The sequence below is a fragment of the Perognathus longimembris genome, chromosome 6 (genome assembly GCF_023159225.1).
Source record: "Perognathus longimembris pacificus isolate PPM17 chromosome 6, ASM2315922v1, whole genome shotgun sequence".
In the NCBI taxonomy this organism is placed as follows: Eukaryota; Metazoa; Chordata; class Mammalia; order Rodentia; family Heteromyidae; genus Perognathus; species Perognathus longimembris.
This window is the reverse complement of record NC_063166.1, coordinates 13,846,062-13,869,158: the sequence shown is the minus strand read 5'-3', so window position 1 is coordinate 13,869,158 and position 23,097 is coordinate 13,846,062. Positions and strand designations below refer to the sequence as shown.

The 23,097-nt window shown below is 49.0% G+C and overlaps 1 protein-coding gene, 1 long non-coding RNA gene and 2 other non-coding genes across 4 annotated transcripts; all 4 read left to right on the top strand.

The window, feature by feature from the left end:
- Positions 1–13,076: 13,076 nt before the first annotated feature.
- LOC125352770 (heat shock 70 kDa protein 1B-like) lies at positions 13,077–15,236 on the top strand. The gene has a single exon (XM_048348132.1). It carries the CDS (start codon positions 13,238–13,240, stop codon positions 15,182–15,184), a length of 1,947 nt encoding a protein of 648 aa, XP_048204089.1. The 5' UTR covers positions 13,077–13,237; the 3' UTR covers positions 15,185–15,236.
- Positions 15,237–19,042: 3,806 nt separating this feature from the next.
- On the top strand, positions 19,043–21,103 carry LOC125352831. The gene is made up of 5 exons (XR_007211210.1): positions 19,043–19,265; positions 19,464–19,504; positions 19,751–19,792; positions 20,525–20,700; positions 20,929–21,103. It is a non-coding gene; the product is annotated as an uncharacterized LOC125352831 (long non-coding RNA).
- On the top strand, positions 19,593–19,654 carry LOC125354016. Its single transcript, XR_007211408.1, has one exon. It is a non-coding gene; the product is annotated as a small nucleolar RNA SNORD48 (small nucleolar RNA).
- On the top strand, positions 20,227–20,294 carry LOC125354015. The gene has a single exon (XR_007211407.1). It is a non-coding gene; the product is annotated as a small nucleolar RNA SNORD52 (small nucleolar RNA).
- Positions 21,104–23,097: the final 1,994 nt, after the last annotated feature.

The following is a 23,097-nucleotide window of genomic DNA, read 5'->3' as shown; positions in this document are numbered from 1 at the left end:
GGAGGTAGATAAAAAGGGAGTGGCAGCCAGGGGTCCATTTATATTTCATTTTCTTCTAGAAGTAACCATTCATACGACTGGGTTCACTGCCTTTCTTTCTTTCTTTTTTTTTTTTTTTTAGCCAGTCCTGGGCCTTGGACTCAGGGCCTGAGCACTGTCCCTGGCTTCTTCTTGCTCAAGGCTAGCACTCTGCCACTTGAGCCACAGCGCCACTTCTGGCCGTTTTCTGTATATGTGGTGCTGGGGAATTGAACCCAGGGCCTCATGTATACGAGGCAAGCTCTCTTGCCACGAGGCCATATCCCCAGCCCTGCCTTTCTTTTTTTTTCTGTCAGTTGTGGGGCTTGAACTGAGGACCTAGGTGCTGTCCTTGAGCTATTTTGCTCAAGACTAGCACTTTATCACTTTGAGCCTTAGCGCCAATTTTCCAGTTTTCTGGTGGTTAATTGGACATAAGAATGTCACAGACTTTCCTGGCTGGCTTAGAACCCTGAGCCTTGGATATCAACCTACTGAGTAGCTAAAGGGTTTTTGTGTGTGTGTGTGTGTGTGTGTGTGTGTGTGTGTGTGTGTGTGTGTGTGTACTGGACCTTGAATACAGGGCCTTGTGCTCTCACCTAGCTTTTGTAGCTCAAGGTTGGAGCTCTACCACTAGAGCCAGAACTCCAGTTCCATTCCCCCCCCCACCTAGTGAATTGGAAAAACCACTCATGAAGTAGTTTTCTGCCCCATATCTCAGCTCTCAGCCTCCTGGGTAGCTAGGATTACAGGTGTGAGCCATCAACCAGGGCCTGGCTTGAACTCGGGGTCTTGAGCTTGCTCTGCTAGCACCCTACCACTTGAACCACATATCCAGCCTTGCTTTTTTACTGCTTAGTTTGGAGATGAAGTCTCCATTTAAAAATTTTTAAATTAGGGGCTGGGGATATGGCCTAGTGGCAAGAGTGCTTGCCTCGTATACATGAGGCCCTGGGTTCGATTCCCCAGCACCACATATACAGAAAATGGCCAGAAGTGGCGCTGTGGCTCATGTGGCAGAGTGCTAGCCTTGAGCAAGAAGAAGCCAGGGACAGTGCTCCGGCCCTGAGTCCAAGCCCCAGGACTGGCCAAAAAAAAAAATTTTTTTAAATTAAAAAAAAATTTAAATTTATTTCATGTTTTTTCCAGTCCTGGGGCTTGAACTCAAGGTCTCAGCACCATCCATGGCTTCTTTTTGCTCAATGCTAGCACTTGAGCCACAGCGCCACTTCTGGCTTTTAAAAAAATTTATGGCTGGGAATATGGCCTAGTGGAAAGAGAGCCTGCCTCGTATAAATGAAGCCCTGGGTTCAATTCCCCAGTACCACATATATGGAAAACGGCCAGAAGTGGCGCTGTGGCTCAAGTGGTAGAGTGCTGGCCTTGAGCAAAAGGAAGCCAGGGACAGTGCTCAGGCCCTGAGTCCAAGGCCCAGGACTGGCAAAAAAAAAAAAAATCATGTGGTGCTGAGGAATCGAACCCAGGGCTTCATATATATGAGGCAAGCACTTTACCACTAGGCCATATTCCCAGCCCTTGGAGATGAAGTCTCAGCTTCCTGAGTAGCTAAATTTATAGATAGGTGTGAGCCACTGATAAATGGCTAGAGGTGTGTTGTATTTTGTTGTGTGTTAAAGGAAGGCATGTGGAAGATAAATGGGTCTCAGACAAGTAGGTCCCTCCTTTGTCCAAAAACCAGAATTTCAGACGTGGACTGTGTGCATGTTATCTTATTGACGTAGGTCAAAGAGAGCTGAGTGGATCAGAGGTGAGACTTGAGTGGAAAGTTTCTGTGTTGATTAAAACAACTTATATCTGTGTGTGTGTGTGTGTGTGTGTGTTATTGTGGCTCCAACCTAGACCTTTGTGCCTTGGAGGCAATAACTCTTAACACTGAATTCCCGCCCTAGCACCACCCCCCTTTCCTATTTTTTGAGACAGTGTCTTACTCTGTAGCCCATGCTGAGCTGGAGTGCTGGCGCAGGTCTACACTACCGTGCTCAGCCCAGCCTGCATGTAGTTTTTGTTGTGATTGTGTATTTGGCAGGTTACACGCTTCCAGGTGTAGCCTTCCCCTGTAACTTGAGATTACGGCGTGCTCCTGAAGGGAGGGTTTATGCATTCCCCGCTAATCTTAACGTGTAGTTTTTCCATAAGTAGTGGGCTTCAGTGGGCAGCTAATCTTTAAGTGACCAGGCAGGAACAAACAGAAATTTCTGAGAATTGGGTCTTAGGAGCACTTTCACTTTTTCTGTGTCTGTCCACTTGTTTCCTCTCTATTCTTTCTTTTTGCAGTGCTGAGGATTGAACCCAAGGTCTGCTGTATTCATCTTTTTGGAGGAAACACTATCAGGTTAATGATAAGCACAGATGGGTCCAATCGCTGCATCTGTAATCAACCTGTCTGCTAGGTGACTCTACCGAGCCACTTATGGTTTTTGGTAGTTTGTGTTTCTTTGAAAATTAAAAAAAAAAATTGGCCCAGAGACTGTGGTTCATGCCTGTAATCCTAGCTACTCAGGAGGCTGACACCTGAGGATCGTGGTTCAAAGCCAGCCCAGACAGGAAAGACTGTGAGATTCTTATCTCCATCTAACTACCAGAAAACCAGAAGTGGGGCTGTAGCTCAAATGGAAGAGGTTAGCTGAAGAGCTCAGGGACAGTGCCCAGGCCCAGAGTTCAAGCCCCATGATGGACAACAGGAGAAAGAAAGAAAGAAAGAAAGAAAGAAAGAAAGAAAGAAAGAAAGAAAGAAAGAAAGAAAGAAAGAAAGAAAGAAAGAAAGAAAGAAAGAAAGGAAGGAAGGGAGAGAGAGAGAGAGAGAGAGAGAGAGAGAGAAAGGAAGGAAGGAAGAAAGGAAGTGTTGTGCCAAGTCGCAAGACCACCCCCAAGAAGACCACCGAGATTCAGACACTCCGAAATGCAAAAGCAAGGCAAGGCTTTATTTAACAAGCTGCCAACTCGGGCCTCGTCCTACCCACCGACACAGCGGAGGTTAGGAGGGAGCCCCGAGCTGTGATTACACAGGGCTTATAAAGGCAAAGAACAAGGTTACAACAATCAGGTGTGCAAGCAAGATTAGGACACAGGTACAAATTTGATTGGCTCAGGGTTTAATTCTAAAATGGGGTTCACGTGTCTGGCACTTGATTTCCCCCTTTTTCTTTTTGTACCTTGGGAGCCAATCATGGCTCCATTCTGTCCATTTCAATGGCTTGCATGTCTAGGAGATGATATAGAGGTAAGGCATGGGCCAGTAGGGCCCAATGTAGTAACCAAAGGGCCTGTCACCATTTCTTACAAGTATAGTCTCTGTACCTCTGTTTTGCATGCCTCTAGTTTATCCTGCCTCATCTTCCCAAAAACAACTCTGGTCCCTTGATTTTAAAGGGGAGCTGATGGGTGAAGATCATCCATCTTCTGTAACTTCTTCAGGCTGACTCAGGGGCGTAGACCTTACCTAGTCAGGAACCTATAACCTTAGTCTCAGTCTAACTTTCTTTTCTTGAGGTGAAGACAAAGCGGCTGAGTTGGGTGCTTGGAGACCTCCCATGTTCCATCACGGTAGTTGTCATCCAGGGCAAAGGGGTCAGCTGGCCTGGCGTGGAAGCAATGAACCCAAGTGGCAATGCCGTCTAGGGTCCCTTCCACCGTGGTTCTTAGGATTTCAGTCCCCTGGTCTGATAAATGGGGGGTAGGGACAGAAGCAGAATCATATAATGCCTTAAGTTGGGGTCACATTCTTGTACACGAGCTGCAAATAATCGAGTTTACACAAAAATTCAGCATTATCCAAATCAGCAAGCAATTCAGACTGAAGGCTAGGGATAATGGGCGGAGGGTACCCGTACATTATTTCAAAAGGAGTAAAGCCAAGCTGATAGGGAGAATTTCTTACTCTAAGCAGAGCAAAAGGAAGGAGTGACACCCAGTCTGCGCCAGTCTCTAAGGCCAGTTTAGTTAAGGTTTCTTTTAGAGTCCGATTCATTCTCTTTACCTGTCCTGCACTCTGGGGTCTATAAGCACAATGCAATTTCCAATCCGTCCCCAGTGCAGCGGCTATTCCCTGACTTACTTTTGAGACGAAAGCCTGCCCATTGTCTGACCCAATGGTGGATGGGAAGCCATACCTGGGTAGGATTTCTTTCAGGATCTTCTTAGCCACTACATTCGCAGTCTCATGCTTTGTTGGATAGGCTTCAACCCATCCTGAAAAGGTGTCTACAAAAACTAGCAAATATTTGTAATTTCTGTGAAATCTACTTCCCAATACACGCCTGGCCTATTCCCACAGAGGCGAGCTCCTTTAGTAATCTGTTGATTGGGGGCATTGGCAAGCTGACAGGCCTTTAACAGATCTCAATAAGGACACAATCTCAGGTCTACAAGCTTTCTTTCCTAAACAGATGTATCAGCTTAAAATTCTCACTGCCAGTCAGGGCTTTGAGTAAATGCGGGGGGTGAGATTTTAATCTATCCTCTCATTTGACAAACTTACCCTTACTAACCACTATCACAGATGACTGGCAAATTCCTGCCCAGTAGACAGACATGGGCATTGGAAAGGCATGCTTATGAACTATTCTTCTAGGACTTCCCGGCTTTAACTTTTGAAAGGCCAACAGTAGTGACTCTAGGATCTGACACCATCTCTGCCATCCAAGCAGTGGCTTACTGCCTCTGGATGCTCCATCACTTTTGTCCCAGGAGGAGTGACTTTCGACTTGGACTCAGGGCCTGAGTGCTGTCCCTCAGCTCTCCAGCTCAAGACTAGCACCGTACCACTTTTGAGCTCCACACCACTCCGTTCCCAGCACTCTGCTGGCTGATTAGAGACAAGTCTCTCACAGGGACCTTTCTTTGCCCGGGCTGGCTTCGAACCGCAGATTCAGATCAATGAGTCTTATAAGGGGCCACTTTACTCCAATTATAAGCAACAAGGTGGTCCACACAGAAGTAGTTTTTAAGCATGCTCTCTTACCTGGAACTTATTAAGGGTCAGTATTAGATCTTGACAAACTTGTAGGAATCACCTGTGCTTCTCTGTGGGCTTGCTGGAAACGGTTACAAAAAACCTACAAAGAAGCTGGAATGGCAATTAAACATTTTGGTAGCCATAATTCTCCCTTTCTCACTCTGCAATAATTATTTAGGACAATTTTACTTCCAAACTTCTTATCTAGAAGTGTTCTTGATTTCCAAAGCCTTTTTAACACTAACACAACACTTTAGCTTTTATCTGCATCGGAAAAACTGAAGCTCACAGGCATTCTGAAACCAGGTGCCGCCCTTTGCTTATGGGTTGCTTGTTTCAAAAGAGCCTCTTTTTTTTTTTTTTTTTTCAGTCCCAGTTACTGCATGGCATGAAGACCTTTGAATTTAAACTTAGTTTTGCATCATACTGCAGTCTTGAACATGTTCACACTCACACATGCACACACACATACATTTTCAAAAGATCTTAAAGCGTGCTGAATAAGCATCGGCTGTACATTTTCAAGTCCAGGGGAGTGGAAGGAACGTTCCCCATCATCCGTTTGTCAGTCAGGCACAGTGCAAGAAAGAAACTCACAAAAATGAGCTATCTCCTTAACCTCCCTCCAGTGAGCTAGGATCAAGTCTAGGGGGCTAGATGGAGGTCCTCAAGATAGAACGTTATCCATAGCTCTGATCAGATGTTCAGTCCAAAAGGCTACAAAAAACAAAACAATTAATACAAAAGGAGGAAAACACACAGGCCTGAGAACAAGAAAAGCTACGAGTTGGAGATCTCCCAAGCTGGCCCACAACCTCCTACAAGGGTGTAAAAGGAATGGACCCGAGTTGGCCCACAACCTCCTGCAGACTGTTAGACTTACAAACAACACAGAGATGACAGTGCGGCATGGTGAGGTCACTCCCTGCCACCTGTGGGTGGCTTGGGCTGGCCCTACGTCCACCCCGTCGGCGGCTGCGGGTCAGGACTTGGGGCTGATGCGTCCGTGTCCTGGGCTGTCGGCGCCAGCAAGTTGACTGGGCAAGACCCTTCGGAGCGGAGGGCACAGCTGAAACATTTTCCTCAGAGTCCTCCTCTTGTAGAGTTAACTGGGGTGGGGAGTATGGAGCGGGAAACATTTCCTCCTCCGTGCTTCCTCCCTGGAGGACAGGTGAGTCTTTAACCTCCCTCCAGTGAGCTAGGATCAAGTCTAGGGGGCTAGATGGAGGTCCTCAAGATAGAACGTTATCCATAGCTCTGATCAGATGTAATACAAAAGGAGGAAAACACACAGGTCTAAGAAAAGCTACGAGTTGGAGATCTCCCAAGCTGGCCTACAACCTCCTACAAGGGTGCAGAAGGAATGGACCCGAGTTGGCCCACAACCTCCTACAAGAAGGAGTGGGCCCAAGTTGGCCCACAACCTCCTGCAAGGGTGCAGAAGGAGTGGACCCGAGTTGGCCCACAACCTCCTGCCAGATAAGCAGAAGGAGCAGACCCAAGTACAAGGTGGGCGGGTTGAGTCTCGTTTAGGAGGCCCTCCTGGTCAGTTCCAGCCAAAAACCAAACTGACTCGCACCCTACAAGTATAAGCAAAAGCAAAACAGACAAACAGACAAATTACAGGACAAGACAAATGAACAGCGCTGTTTTCTTACCTTCGGAGTCTGGGATCTCGGGGTCTCGGGCTATCCCAGATGAGCCCCCAAATGTTGTGCCAAGTCGCAAGACCACCCCCAAGAAGACCACCGAGATTCAGACACTCCGAAATGCAAAAGCAAGGCAAGGCTTTATTTAACGAGCTGCCAACTCGGGCCTCGTCCTACCCACCGACACAGCGGAGGTTAGGAGGGAGCCCCGAGCTGTGATTACACAGGGCTTATAAAGGCAAAGAACAAGGTTACAACAATCAGGTGTGCAAGCAAGATTAGGACACAGGTACAAATTTGACTGGCTCAGGGTTTAATTCTAAAATGGGGTTCACGTGTCTGGCACTTCAGAAGAAAGGAAAGAAGGAAGGAAAAAAAGAAGGAAGGAAGGAAGGAAGGAAGGAAGGAAGGAGAAGAAAAATTGAACCGAGTCACATGTGTTCAAAGATCTTACAACTGTTTTATATAAAGCTCAAAACAATATCATAGTCTCGGTAGTAATTACCAATCTCATTGCATCTCAATCAGAATGACTGGGAAGTCAGGTGTGGTGACACCTGTAACTCCAGAACTGGGAGGGTGGTTCAGCTCGGTGGAAGAGTTCTTACCTAGCAAGGGCAAGGCCCTCAGTTTGGTCATCAGCACCCTTCCTCCCACCCACCCTCAAAAAAAGAAGATAAAGAAGGGGAAAAGAAGGCAGGAGAAAGCAAGTACACAAAAAGAAAGTTAGACCTAGGAGTGGAAGTTCCTTCCCTGCAGTAGAAGAAGGAAAAAGAAGCTGGGTGCCAGGGGCTTATACCTGTATTCTAGCTACCAGAAGGTTGAGATGCAGAGAGAATAGCAGTTCAGAGCCAGCTCAGGCAGCAAAATCCTTACAATTTTGTCTTGAAAAATAACCAACAAAAAAGCAATGCTGGGGGACTGGGAATGTGGCCTGGTGGTACAGTGCTTGCCTAGCATGCATGAAGCCCTGAGTTCAATTCCTCTCCACCACATAAACAGAAAAAGCAGGCAGTGGCCTTGTGCCTCAAGAGGTAGAGTATTAACTAGCCTTGAGCAAAAAGAATCTAGGGATAGTGCTCAGGCCATGAGCCCCACACCCCAAGACTGGCAAAAAATAAAAAAGCAATGCTGGATTGGGAATGTGGCTTAGTGGTAGAGTGCTTGCCTAGCATGCATGAAAGCTTGGGTTCCATTCCTCAGTGCCATATAAACAGATAAAAGCCCGAAGTGGCACTGTGGCTCAAGTGGTAGAGCCATAGCCTTGAGCACAGAGAGGCTCAGGGACAGAGCCCAGGCCTGAGTTCAAGCCCTAGGACTAGCAAAAAAAAAAAAAAAAGCAATGGTAGAATACCAGCTGAGCAGGTACATGCCCCTGAGTTCACAAGCTCAGGTACCACCAAAAGAAAAAGGGATAAACTTCTGGACATATATTGTTCATACACTAAAGCTTGTTTGTGTTAAGACTGATGATACCATCCTGTGAACTAGATGTTAATTCTTTTTATACCAGGGTTTCATCGCAGGATCTCTTCTTGCTTACTTAACTGGAGCTTTACCAGTTGAGCCGTACTCCCATCCAACTTTTTTGGTGGTTATTTTGAAGATGGAGTCTGGAGATCTTTTCTGATCTGAACTAGCTTAAAATTGTGATCCTCAGCCTCCTGAGTAGCTAGAATACAGATATGAACCACTGGGTGTAGGTGAAGTAGATGCTAATTCTACCTCAGAATTAGCCTACAGAAACACACATAACCTAGTCAATACAGAAGAACTTTGTTGTTCAAAAGAAGAGGAAAGCAATTTTTTTTCCAGTCATAGGGGCTCAGGGCCTGAGCACTGTTCCTGAGCTTCTTTTGCTCAAAGCTAGCTCTACTTTTCTGTTTATGTGGTACTGAGGAATGGAACCCAGGGCTTCATGCATGCTAAGCAAGCACTCTACCACCAAGCCACATTCCCAGCCCAAGGCAAACAATCTTAACAAGGAAGGAGGGTCCCGTTGAGAAGAATGTTTTCCCTTTCCCAGTTGTTTTCTATGATGCTGGAAATTTCCAGAGTTCTACATCACTGAAGCCTTGGCAGTTTGATTCTTAGAAATGCCTGCTTTTCTCAAGACCAGTTGTTTCTTTTGCTTTCTGCTGGATAAACTTAAATTACACCAGCATTTAAAACCAATAGGATTGCCTGATGCCAGTGGCTCATACCTGTAACCCTTGCTAGTTAGGAGGCTTGAGATCTGATGATCGCAATTCAAAGCCAGCCCAGGCAGGAAAAGCCTGTGAGAGTCTTATCTCCAATTAACTACCAGAAAGCTGGAAGTAGAGCTGTGGCTCAAAATGGCAGATTGCTAGCCTTGAGCACTAAAGCTCAGGGACCAGACCTATGCACTGAGTTCAAGCCCCAGGACTAACAAAAATAAATACATACGCAAATAGATAACCCAGTTGGACAGAGAAGCAAACTGTATAGCTCAAAAAATATAAGAAAAGTGAAAGTTGGGTGCCAGTAACTCATGCCAACAATCCTAACTACTCTGGAGGTTAAGATCTGAGGATCATGGTTCAAAACTAGTGAGACTCTGATCTCCAATTAGCCACAAAAAAAAAGCTGGAACTGGAGGTGTGGTGCAAGTGGTATAGTGTCAGCCTTTTGAAAAAAAGCGAAAGGACAGAGCCAGGCCCTGAGTTCAAGCCTCAGTACCAGTACAGGATTTCATCCTTGATAAGCACCTAGACAGAAGGAAAGACAAAATTCTGAAGACCCTCTGCTTGTTAGAATAAGAATGAAACAAAAATGGGACTGGGGATATGGCCTAGTGGTAGAGTGTTTGCCTCGTATACATGAAGCTCTAGGTTCGATTCCCAGCACCACATATATAGAAAATGGCCAGAAGTGGTTCTGTGGCTCAAGTGGCAGAGTGCTAGCCATGAGCAAAAAGAAGCCAGGGACACTGAGTCCAAGCCCCAGGGCTGGCAAAAAAAAAAAAAGAATGAAAGAAAAAAGAAAGGACAAAGAAGAGATAAGGAGATTGCTTAGAAGTAGAGCAGACTCCTAGCATTTGTCAGCTAGATTAAGATCCATCTCTAGAACCCACAAAGAACATTACTATAGGTTTCCTGGGCTGGAAGTGTGGCTCAGCAGTTTGTGTACCTAGCTGATAAATGGTAAACCCGTGTTCAAATTCCAAAACTGTGAAAAATTAAAAGATTATGTTTCCGGGCTGGGGATATTGTCTAGTGGCAAGAGTGCTTGCCTTGTATACATGAAGCCCTGGGTTTGATTCTCCAGCACCACATATATAGAAAACGGCCAGAAGTGGCGCTGTGGCTCTAGTGGCAGAGTGCTAGCCTTGAACAAAAAGAAGGCAGGGACTGAGTCCAGGGCCCAGGACTGGCAAAAAAAAAAAAAAAAAAGATTACGTTTCCATCCCAGTCCATAGAAAGATGTCACAAAACATAGATTAACTTTAGTAATACAAATTGGTGTAGTTCACTAATTTACTGATGCACAGAGACAACATCCCTCTGACTCCTCTCCTCCCCTCCTCTCCCCTTCCCTTTCCTTTCAGCACATGCTATGCAGGCATGCTACCAGTTAAATCATGCCTCTGGTCCTCCTCAAGGTCTTTACTGCTACACCAGTAGCCAGATTTAGGGCCTTATCACTACATCTACCTACCGGGTAGTAGACATAGGAATGCTCTTCACTTCTTGGGAAGGGGGCATGGCTCACATGGTAGAGCACCTGCCTAGCAAGCTGGAGGGCCTGAATCAAAACCCAATATTGCCAGCTAAAGAAATAAAGTATTCTCAATTGTTGATTTGAAGGGAAGGAATGAGCTGTGTTGAACTATCAGTGGTAAAAGCTGATGGTGAGGAGACTTCTGGAAGGAAGGATGAGTCAGGGTCTCTGGAAGTGTTGATACAAAGGGTAGCTAATATGGAAGTTTGGAGGACTCTCCAAACAGTTGCACAGAGTAATGGAAAATTCCCGAAGTTTGACCAGTTTCACTAGATTAGGGTGATGACTCACTAGAGAGCTACATCTGAATGCAAATATAGTTTTGAGCTATGTACTTTCTCACAGAGGATTGTTAAAGCAATATATCTGTAACATCAGTTTAGATCAACTGAATATCCTTGGACGCTAGAAAGAGCAGTCTCGATAGTAGACAAGTATGTGTATTTGCTTCAGTGAAGATGCCAAATAAAAAAAAAGTGTCCAGAATTCCTTCACCAAAGACTGCTTCCTTCCACTTATGCTCAAGATGTAGGTATAGCAATGAGTATTTCTCTCTCTCTCTCTCTCTCTCTCTCTCTCTCTCTCTCTCTCTCTCTCTCTCTTTGGTGCCAGGCCTAGGGCTTGAACTCAGGATCTGGGTGCTGTCTCTTCGCTTTTTCGGTCAAGGCTGGCCCTCTACCATGTCAGCCACAGCTCCACTTATGGCTTTTCCGGGGCTAGTTTATTGGAGATAAGAATCTCACAGACTTTTCTGTTCTGGCTTGCTTTGAACAATCCTCAGATCTGAGCCTCCTGAGTAATTTAGGATGACAGCCACTGGCACCTGGCTGTATTTTCTTTACTGTTGGGTTGGTTAAATCAGTTAGCTGCTTTAATGGTCATATTTTCATTTCAGGCCTTTAACAAGGGGTACCTGCTCCCTTCAAAGGATAAAGAAAAAAATAGCCATATTTGTCACTCAGACCAAAACTCCTAGCTACTCAGGAGGCTCAAATCTGAGAAATGGAGCCAGCCAGAAGACAGACATATCCGGATACTCTTATCTCCAACTAGCTCATCCCTCACCCAAAACAAAAAGAAACCAGAACAATTGGTGTGGTTCAAGTGGAAGAGTGGAAAAAACCCACCTCTGAGTTCTAAACTCAGCACTGGTGGCCTAACACTCACACTAAGTTGTTATATCTAAGTGCATTGCTAACAGGAGAGGTGGAGCAGCAGGAAGTTAGTACCTGAATTAGAAAGCTAAGAGGGCTATGGGAATATAATGAAGGGGGTTCACTTGTTCAAATATATACCTTCCATCTGTGGAATTATCACAATGAAAGTCATTCATACTACTATTAACATATGGAAATAAAACAAAATTTGAAAAAGGCTAAATGAGAAAATTATGATGGGGCCCAACCCCTCCTGCCATACAGAATGACCCCAGTTTGCTTCAAACAGGCTATGATGTGCAGTTAAGACAATGACACACACACACACACACACACACACACACACACACACACACACACCACCATCACCACCACCACCACCTCCCTTAGAAGCTCACCAGCCATTACATTTAACAAAAAGTAAACAGCCCAGGGAATCAAGGGAATGGGCAGATCAGACTCTGAGACTAACCCTGGTCTTATCCCCTCCCTCTGAATCAGGAACTGAGAAACTAAAAAGTTGGGCGGGAAGGGTAAGGGAAAGGGGAAATCTAGAGGCCAAAGCTCAGGTAATGAACAATTACTCTCTCTTCCTCACCACCGCCCCCCCTCCGTTCCTATCCCACGCAAAGGGGAGCTGCTCCAGACATTGGGAGGGACTGAGTGGGCTCTGCTCACCAAATCCCCCTAAACTCCAGGACCCTAGAAACAAGTTCCGTCCTCAGGGCAGAGGGATCTGTAAAACTCCTTTCTATCATTCCTTTCTTTTCAAAATGAAAAGTCTCCCATCTCCAGATATCCCATGCGTCCTGAACGACTTTCTAAAAACCAAACGCTACTGTGCTATCTGCTTTGTACTTTTCCCATATCACACCTAAGATGGGGACCCTCGCCCCGGACTGCACTTCTAAGGCATCGGGTCCACCTGCCCACCAGTGCCCCGCTCCCTGGAGAAACGCCAGCACTTTCTGCGTGTGGGCTGTACACACGGGGCTGTACACCTTCATTCTACCTGAAACCACCGAAGTGGCCCGAGTCCCCCAGCCACCGGCCACGCGACAAACAAGCCTAGCGCTGTCGGGCCCCGTCCCAATCTCTCTAACGGGAGGCCGGCCGGCTCCGCCGCGGACGCGGAGACGAACAACCCCGTCCTGCCACGGCCCTCCACCCCTCCCTCCCGCCACACCCCTGCGCTCCCCGATCCCGGGGCTCCGTCGAACCCCAGAAGCATCCGGAGAGTTCGGCCAGTGAACTCCCTGGAAGATTCCAGGCCCGGAGCAGGCGGGGCTCCGCCCAGACATAAAAGCCGAGCTGGCCGCGAGCTGCTCCAGCCTCTCCCTGGCTTCAGAGGCTTCAGACACTTTCTCGATCACGTCCCGGAGCGAGCCAAGTCCGCCCTCCATCCCGATTCCGTCCCGGAGCGGAACCTCGAGGCGAGTCCGCGACCAACCCCGTCCCACCCCGGAGCGGAGCAGCGAGTGGAGTCCGCACCCGACCCCGACCCGGTCCCACCCCGGAACGGAGCAGCGAGCCCAGCCCGCGCTCCATCCCGTCCCATCCCGTCCCACCCCGGAGCGGAGCAGCGAGCCGAGCCCGCGCCCCGCCAGGACCCAGCGCTCCCGGCGCATCCCGCGCACCGAGCCGCAGCGGAGGCTGAGCGCGCAGCCCAAGCGGGCAGCAGGGCGGCGGACCCCGCGATGGCGCAGAGCACGGCGATCGGCATCGACCTGGGCACCACCTACTCGTGCGTGGGGGTGTTCCAGCACGGCAAGGTGGAGATCATCGCCAACGACCAGGGCAACCGCACCACCCCCAGCTACGTGGCCTTCACCGACACCGAGCGGCTGATCGGCGACGCGGCCAAGAACCAGGTGGCGCTGAACCCGCAGAACACGGTGTTCGACGCCAAGCGGCTGATCGGCCGCAAGTTCGCCGACGCGGTGGTGCAGGCCGACATGAAGCACTGGCCCTTCCAGGTGATCGGCGAGGGCGACAAGCCCAAGGTGCGCGTGAGCTACAAGGGCGAGGCCAAGACGTTCTGCCCCGAGGAGATCTCGTCCATGGTGCTGAGCAAGATGAAGGAGACGGCCGAGGCCTACCTGGGGCACCCGGTGAGCAAGGCGGTGATCACCGTGCCCGCCTACTTCAACGACTCGCAGCGGCAGGCCACGAAGGACGCGGGCGCGATCGCGGGGCTCAACGTGCTGCGCATCATCAACGAGCCCACGGCGGCCGCCATCGCCTACGGGCTGGACCGCGCCGGGGGCCGGGGCGGCGGCGGGCGGGGCGAGCGCAACGTGCTCATCTTCGACCTGGGCGGCGGCACGTTCGACGTGTCCATCCTGACCATCGACGACGGCATCTTCGAGGTGAAGGCCACGGCGGGCGACACGCACCTGGGCGGCGAGGACTTCGACAGCCGGCTGGTGAGCCACCTGGTGGAGGAGTTCCAGAGGAAGCACCGGAAGGACGTGCGGCAGAGCAAGCGCGCCCTGCGGCGGCTGCGCACGGCCTGCGAGCGCGCCAAGAGGACCCTGTCGTCCAGCACGCAGGCCAGCCTGGAGATCGACTCGCTGTGCGAGGGCATCGACTTCTACACGTCGGTGACGCGGGCGCGCTTCGAGGAGCTGTGCGCCGACCTGTTCCGCGGCACGCTGGAGCCCGTGGAGAAGGCGCTGCGCGACGCCAAGCTGGACAAGGCGCAGATCCACGACGTGGTGCTGGTGGGCGGCTCCACGCGCATCCCCAAGGTGCAGAAGCTGCTGCAGGACTTCTTCCACGGGCGCGAGCTCAACAAGAGCATCCACCCCGACGAGGCGGTGGCCTACGGGGCGGCCGTGCAGGCGGCCATCCTGGCGGGGGACCAGTCGGAGAAGGTGCAGGACCTGCTGCTGCTGGACGTGGCGCCGCTGTCGCTGGGGCTGGAGACGGCGGGCGGCGTGATGACGCCGCTCATCCGGCGCAACTCCACCATCCCCACCAAGCAGACGCAGATCTTCACCACCTACTCGGACAACCAGCCCGCGGTGCTCATCCAGGTGTTCGAGGGCGAGAGGGCCATGACCAAGGACAACAACCTGCTGGGGCGCTTCGAGCTCAGCGGCCTCCCGCCGGCGCCCCGCGGCGTGCCGCAGGTCGAGGTCACCTTCGACATCGACGCCAACGGCATCCTGCACGTCACGGCCACCGACAAGAGCACCGGCAAGGCCAACGCCATCACCATCACCAACGACAAGGGCCGCCTCGGCAAGGACGACATCGAGCGCATGGTGCGGGAGGCCGAGCGCTACCGCGCGGAGGACCAGGCGCAGCGCGAGCGCGTGGCCGCCAGGAACGCCCTGGAGGCCTACGCCTTCCACGCCAAGAGCGCCCTGGAGGAGCCCGGCCTGCAGGGCAAGGTCGCCCAGGCCGACAAGACCAAGGTGCTGGACAAGTGCCGGGAGGTGCTGTCCTGGCTGGACGCCAACAGCCTGGCCGACAAGGAGGAGTTCGAGCACAAGAGGCAGGAGCTGGAGCGGGTGTGCCACCCGGTCATCAGCGGGCTGTACCAGCAGGGAGCCGGCGGCCCCGGGGCTGGGGGCTTCGGGGCTCAGCAGCCGGGAGGGGGCTCTGGGTCCGGACCCACCATCGAGGAGGTGGATTAGAGCTCTATTTTCTTTCCATCTTGTCGACTGTGGGGACCCCGGGATCTCGCTGTGATGCCCTGTGTGTTGGTCCTCTATTGCTTGAGTTTATTCTAATGCACTTATAGCCTAGTGGTAATAGATGACTTATTTTATTTTTTTCGTGTTATTTACCGACATAACTTTTTCATTTAGTATTTTTTGTTATTAAGCACAACAGCATCGCCACCTTGTGTTCCACTTTTTGTCTTGCAACACTACCAAGTTAGAAAATGATTGCTTTTATTCTTTAGCGATGCAAAATAAAAACACTAAAATCCAATCTGTCTACTTGTTTCATGGAAGAGATGACGCTTCCCTGTAATATCTGTATGTCCTAGTGTACTGATGGCAGAATGGAGGCAGTACTTCTATGGGGAGGTATACAAGCTTTGAGCTACAGGTCTGGGGTAATTTAAAATTCAGGTTATAAATGTATTTGAGAGAAAACACAAATTGTAGTTTTCCATTATGACAGAAGTGAGGTTGCTTATTGGAAAGTTATGATTGTTTCAAAGGGTTTGGGAAGGAAATGCAGTTAGTGGTTGTGCTTAATTGGCTGTAGGAAGGGCTGGCCTCTAAAGACAATCACAAGTCTTCACTCTCCCAGCCCTGAGCATCTGTTTTCACTCTCACTTTAGAGTTGTCCAGACCTTTGGTAATAGCCACAGGGTGGACACAACAAGAGTGTTCATGTTTCTGGCTCAGCAAATCCCAAACTGGTTAACTAATTACAAATTGTTTGACTTTGACTTTGATTACTTCCTCTCAATGCATTTTGTCTGAATTGCTTCATTTAAAAAAATTAGCAATGTTATCAGCAGAAATATGAAGTAGACGTGCAGTATTTTCAACCCTGGTTGTCTTAGCTGTATTATCCACATAGGAGTGTGGAGGAGATACTGAGAAGGGAGTGTGGTTCGGGAGGAATTGGTTGTTTTCACTGCCTTCATCCCATCATCCTCTAGGTACTCAGAAACGTTTCATAGTTGAGCCTGTAGAGCCAGTGAAGTGAGCTGAATGCAAGCAAAAGTAAGGGCAACAAGTGATGGTTCAGGGTGAAAGTCATATATTCCACTCTGCCCTGCCCCGGGACATGCCTCCTTCCACCGCCCACATTTGCTTGCTCCTGTTTGATTCTAAGCAAAATAATAATAATAATAATAATAAATAAAAATAAAAAAATTGGTGTGTGGGGTTGGGGGATGTCAGTCATAGGGCTTGAACTCAGATACTATGCACTGCCCCTGAGCTTTTCTGCTCTACCCTTTTAGTCACATCTCTACTTCTAGCTTTTTGGGGTAGTTAATTGACGGTAAGAGTCTCAGAGACTTTCTTGCCCAGATGAACTTTGAATCATGAAGCTCAGATCTCAGCCTCCTGAGTAGTTTGGAGTACAGGAGTGACTCACCAGTTACCAGAAAGTAGGATTTTATTTATTTGTTTGTTGGTGCTGGGTCTTGAACTCAGGGCTTGAGCACTGTCCCTGAGTCTCCCCTCCCCCCCCCAAAGCTAGCACTGGTAGAGTGCTCCACTCTACCAGTGCCAGTGCTCCACTTCTGGTTTTCTGGTGGTTAATTGGAGGTAAGAATCTCACAGATATTCCTGCTTGAGCTGGCTTTGATCCACAATCCTTGTATCTCAGCCTCCTGAATGGCTAAGAATTACTGACGTAAGCTACCGGTGCCTGACAGTGCTGGGATTTTAACTCATATGGCTTTACTATAGAGCCAAACCTTTAGCCAGCCCTTAACTAATGGTTCTATCCTGGATTTTTTTTTTTTTTTTTGGCCAGTTCTAGGGCTTCAACTCAAGGCCTAGGCACTATCCCTGAGCTTCTTTTGCTCAAGGCTAGCAAACTATGATTTGAGCCCTAGTGCGACTTCTGGCTTTTGATGTTTATATGGTAGTGAGGAATCAAACTTAGGGCTTCATGCATGCTAGGCATTCTACCACTAAGACACATTCCCAAGCCCCTGGATTTTTCATGTGCCCCTGGGTCTTGAACTCAGGGCCTGGGCCCTGCCTCTGAGCTTTCTTGCTGAAGGCCTAGTGCACTACTACTTTATTCACAACTCTACTTTTACCTTTTGGTGGTTAATTGGAGGTAAAAGGCAGATTTTCCTGCCCTGGCTGGCTTCAAACTGTTATCTTCAGATCTCAGCCTACTGAGGAACTAGGGCTATAGACATGAGTGACTGGCATCTAGCTAATGGATTTTTTTTTCTCCCTGGTCCTAGGGCTTGAATTCAGGGCCTGAGTGATGCCCCTTAGCTGCTTTTTGCTCAAGGCTAGTGCTCTATCACTTAAGCCAGAGTCCACTTATGGCTTTTTGTGGTTAATTGGAGGTGAGAGTCTCATGGACTTTCTTGCTATGACTGGTTTCAGGCCTCAAGCCTCAGATCTCAGCCTCCTGAGTGAGATACAGGTGTGAGCCACCAGTGTCCAGCTTCCCAGTTCAACTCTTAGGCCATATACTGCCTTTTATTATTATTATTTCACCAGTTCTGGAGCTTGAACTCAGGGCCTGAGCACTGTCCCTGGCTTCTCTTTGCTCAAGGCTAGCACTCTGCCACTTGAACCACAGCGCCCTGTCTGGCCATTGCCATTTTCTATATATGTGGTGCTGGGGAATCAAACCCAGGGCTTCATGTATACAAGGCGAGCACTTTACCACTAGGCCATATTCCCAGCCCCTTTATTATTTTTTTTAAAGGTGAATCCAGAGGGAATACTAACATATTTAACAGTGATGAACTATACAGGTGATTTTAAGAGGCAACTTATCACATTATTGTTTTATTGATTGATTGGTTGGTTGTCAGTCCTGAGGCTTGAATTCAAGGTCCAGGCACTGTCCCTGAGCTTCTCTGGCTCAAGACTAGCACCTTACTACTTGAGCCACAGCACCACTTCTAGCCTTTTCTGTTTATGTGGTGCTGAGGAATCTAAGGCAGGGTTTCACCATGCATGCTAGGCAAACACTCTACAGGTAAACAACATTCCCAGCCCCAAATTATGTATCTTCTCTGGTTAAAAAAAAAAAACTCTTTGTAGCTGGGCGCCAGTGGCCCCCGCCTGTAATTCTAACTACTCAAGAGGCTGAGATCTGAGAATCACGGTTTGAAAGCCAGCCCAGCCAGGAAAGTTTGTGAGACTCCAATTCATCACCAGAAAACTGGGCGTGGCGTTGGGGCTCCAGTGATAGAGCGCTAGCCTTCAGCTGAAGAGCTCGGCGACAGTGCCCAGGCCCAGAGTTCAAGCTCCACGACCGACCGACAAACACCAAAACCCCTTTGTTTAACACGTGCATTGCAGAAAACATACAAGAAGCAAAGAAAAAATGTCATCGCAGCCACACGCAGAGCAGTTGGACATGGCTACCTAGATTCCTCCATGCACACTAATCCCTTTTTTAACCATTTATAAATCTTATCTTACATATACACAGCTTATTGCTTGATACTGCTCAATAAAGCTTCAGGCTCAAGAAGCTTAATGAGGTTGGCAGGATCCGAGGTGCGAATTCAGATTTGGCTGGATTGTAGGGACTAAGGTACGTGAGGCCCAACCCCCCAAGCCGGGACAGACAGGGTAACGCCATCCCCACGCTTACGCACGCTCCAGTCCAGGAATGGACTGGGGCGGTAAAGGGCTTTAAGAGCGCCCACCTCACGCCCGCGGGTCCTTCAGGTGTGGGGACTTTCTTCCGCCTGACCTGCCAAAACAAACGCGGGGGGGGGGGAAGGTTATGTTCATTAATGAAAACTCATAAAAATGCCCCTGGACTGTTTACCCAAAGAGCGTGCAACCTATTTTCCTGATGTACCGCTTTATTCCATGCCTCTTTGGACGTGCGATGCGGAAAAACGTTGCGCATCGGGACAGGCATATGAAAAGATAGCTACGTCCCGTCAGGACCCCCGGCTTGGCCGGGCTATAAATAGCTCTGGCGCGGCCCAAGCGAGTCTCTTTGTACGGCCGGAAGGACACCTCTGTATGTGTGTCTGCCTCTGTCTGTCGGCTGAGCTCCGGGGAGGTCCTGGGAGCGTGCCGCACACAGGTAACTCTGGGCCCCGCCGGGTGTGTGAGGTCAGGAGCGGTTTTGTGTTCTCGGGCCGAGCGGGATGAACCACCATTACAGACTAGAGTTTCTGATGCCCACGTGACGCCACTCTTGGAACTGACCCGGCCCCGGGCGGTGGGGGAAGCCGGCTGGAGCTCATCCCCGCCTCTGTTCACTCGCTGATTTCTTTCTTAGGGCCCTGATCGCCGCGGGTGGTTCCACAGCACCGGCGGGAGGTAAGCGGGGTTGGGGGGGGTGGGGTGTGTGCCAGTGACTGGGAGAGCTGGGCGGTGGCTAGCGGTCACCACCTTTGGGGAGGACGGGGTTGATGATGACTCTGGTGACTCTGAGTGTCTCGCTGACGCCATCACCGCAGCGCGCTGATCACCCCTCGGGCCGCGGCTCCTGGGACCTGCTGGGCTTGGGGGAGGTGACTTGAAAAAACCTTACTAATGGGTTGTTCGTGGCTCTTCTCCCTCTAGGGGTTTTAAGATGCCCGCTCGTGAGTTACTCTTGGGGGAAAGGTGAGTGCTGTGTGGGAGAGATGCTCCACGTGCCTTGGCGACAGTTTTATTTCCCAAGCTAACTGTCCTCTGCCTGCTTTCTAATTTCAAACTTAACGATGCAAAAGTTGTGCTCATGGCTATTTCTCCAAAAAGCAAGCTTGGATTTTTATTGTAAAGCAATTTTGTTTAGACCTTTGTAACCCAACTCCATTAGTTGGAGTAATCTCTGCAGTGTGTGGGGTTGATTTTACCCTTTAAAAAATTTTCCATCCCTAGCCTTTTCTGAATTAAACTTTGTGAGGAGCTTGAACTCAGCCATGCCAGTTTTGCTGGATAGGATTACAGGTATAAGCCAACTCAACACAAGGCCTGCCCCTTGGATTCTTTACTTTGATTATACTATACTACTTCCTTCCCAGAATGTTTTCCCTTGATACAAGTTTCCCTAAATTGGGAATGATGATTTCACAGACTAGAGTCTCTGACAACTGGTTCTGATGTCAAATAGAAATACTGACTCATTTAGGGAACTTGGTTCTAGCCTTTGGGAAGACCATGTTTTTTTTTTGTTGTTGTTTTGCCAGTCCTGGTGCTTGAACCCAGGGCCTCATGGCATGCAGGGCAGGCATTTAAGCCACTTCCCAGCCACTGCTTTTTCTAAAAGAACCCAGAGCCTCCTGAATGTTAGGCAAGGGCTCTAACAAGGAACTACTTAGCCAACCAGTTACTCACTGTCTTAATTCTTTCTAGAATGAGGTATTTGGAGCCCCACGTGGGAGAAGTGCCCCTTTATGGGGATTTTGCTCTAACCTGAGAACTGGAAGCCTAAAGTCTGCTGAAGGTTGAGTCTACCAGTTGGACCTAGGATGGCCAGAATGCCTGGGTGATGGCTCCTGCTGTTTGAAGTGGAGTGTGTCCTTGCCTTGGTGAGTCTCATTTTGTGTATTTCAGCCTCAGTGGTAATGATGTTTCTTTGAGATGTATGTGTGTCTGCTGGGTCTTAAACACAGGGCCACTTAAGGGTTTTTTTTTATCTTCAGGCCAGCTGAATTACTCTGAATATTTCACCCTTAGGTGGCACCTCCCCAGATCCCCTAACCTAACTTTACTGTCTGTTGCCTTCATGATTCTGATGTCCTTTTATGAAATTTTAGGATTTTGCTGATACAAGGGATGATGTCCACCTGTTGCACAGGTCTTAGAAGATTGCTGATTTTCCTGATTAACCTGTGAACACCAAGATGATGGAAAACTCCCTAGAACTCTGAAGTGCAGTGGTTACAGGGTATGGTGGGGCTTTACCAAAAGATGACAATAAAATATTTTAAGCAGGATAATGCATTGTTTGGTCTTTATAACATCATGACTGGTATGCTCGACCCTTGAGTACAAAATGTAAAGTCAGATCAGAGCACCCATTAATTTTCTAGGTTAGGTATGTGGTGTTTTTGCCCTATAGACTATGATGTCCAGATTTTCACATTTAATGTGAGATTACTATAAGCTTACACACATTTCCATTCTACCTCCTCTTTGGCCAGTACTGGGGTTTGGGTTCCTTATTTGCTTACTCATCTTCAGCTATTACCCTCTCTTTTGGCCAGTCCTGGGCCTTGGACTCAGGGCCTGAGCACTGTCCCTGGCTTCTTTTTGCTCAAGGCTAGCACTCTGCCACTTGAGCCACAGTGCCGCTTCTGGCCGTTTTCTGTATATGTGGTGTTGGGGAATCGAACCCAGGGCCTTATGTATACAAGGCAAGCTCTCTTGCCACCAGGCCATATCCCCAGCCCCGCTTAATTTAATGTTCTACCACTTTGAACCACAGCTCTACTTCCAGTTTTTGAGTGTTTAAATTGGAGGTGTGTCTCATGGTGACTTTTCTGCCCTGGCTAGCTTTAAACTGCAATCCTCAAGTCTCAGCTTTCTCTGAGTAGCTAGGATTACAGGCATGAGCCACCTGCGCCCAGCCTGGCAATTGTACTTAGAATGAAACTGTTGCATAGACTGCTAATGTAAGGTTACTGGGGTTTTTTTTGGCCAGTTCTGGGGCTTGGACTCCAGACCTGAGTACTGTCCCCGGCTTTCTTTTACTCAAGGCTAGCACTGTATCGCTTGAGCCACAGTGCCACGTCCAGCTTTTTTTTTTTTTTTTTTTTTTTTTTGCCAGTCCTGGGCCTTGAACTCGGCCTGAGCACTGTCCCTGGCTTCTTCCCGCTCAAGGCTAGCACTCTGCCACTTGAGCCACAGCGCCGCTTCTGGCCGTTTTCTGTATATGTGGTGCTGGGGAATCGAACCTAGGACCTCGTGTATCCAAGGCAGGCACTCTTGCCACTAGGCTATATCCCCAGCCCCCACGTCCAGCTTTTTGTTTTACCTGCTGAGGAACTGAACCCAGGGCTTCCTGTGAGGTTACTTTTGCAAAGGGAATTGTATATCATTTAAGCAGTCTCAATATATGTAGTGCCAGCCTTGCCAAGGAGGTGTTTTCCTCCCACGCTTTACAGGATGTTAAACATTCTGTTAAAGGTTGCATGAGCTAGGCATTGGTAGCTCACCCATTTAATCTTAGCGATGCTGCAGGAGGCTGAGATCAGGATTGTGGTTCAAAGCCAGCCAGGGCAAGAAAGTTCATGAGACTTATCTCCAATTAAGTAAGAAGCCAGAGGTGGCGCTATGGCTCAAGTGGTAGGATGCTAGCCTTGAGCAAAGAAAGCTCAGAGACTGTGCCTACAACCTGAGTTCAAGCCCCAGGGTCAGCACGCACGCGCGCACACACACTGGAAGTGGAGATGTGGCTCAAGTGGTAGAGTGTCAGACAAAAAAGATGGGCTGGGGAATATGGCCTAGTGGCAAGAGTGCTTGCCTTGTATACATGAGGCCCTGGGTTCAATTCCCCAGCACCATATATAGAGAAAATGTCCAGAAGTGGCTCTGTGGCTCAAGTGGCAGAGTGCTAGCCTTGAGCAAAAAGAAGCCAGGGACAGTGCTCAGGCCTTGAGTTCAAGAACCAGGACTGGGGGCTGGGGATATAGCCTAGTGGCAAGAGTGCCTGCCTCGCATACACGAGGCCCTAGGTTCGATTCCCCAGCACCACATATACAGAAAACGGCCAGAAGCGGCGCTGTGGCTCAAGTGGCAGAGTGCACTCTGCCACTTGAGTGGGAAGAAGCCAGGGACAGTGCTCAGGCCCTGAGTCCAAGGCCCAGGACTGGCCAAAAAAAAAAAGAACCAGGACTGGAAAAGTAAAATAAAAAAGACAAGTAAGAATGTGAGGCTCAGTTAATCAGGGTGCAGCCTCTGCCTGGGAGGAAAAAAATAGAATA

Coding starts and splice junctions, on each gene's coding strand:
- LOC125352770 (XM_048348132.1), top strand. CDS start 13,238: ATGGCGCAGAGCACGGCGATCGGCATCGACCTGGGCACCACCTACTCG.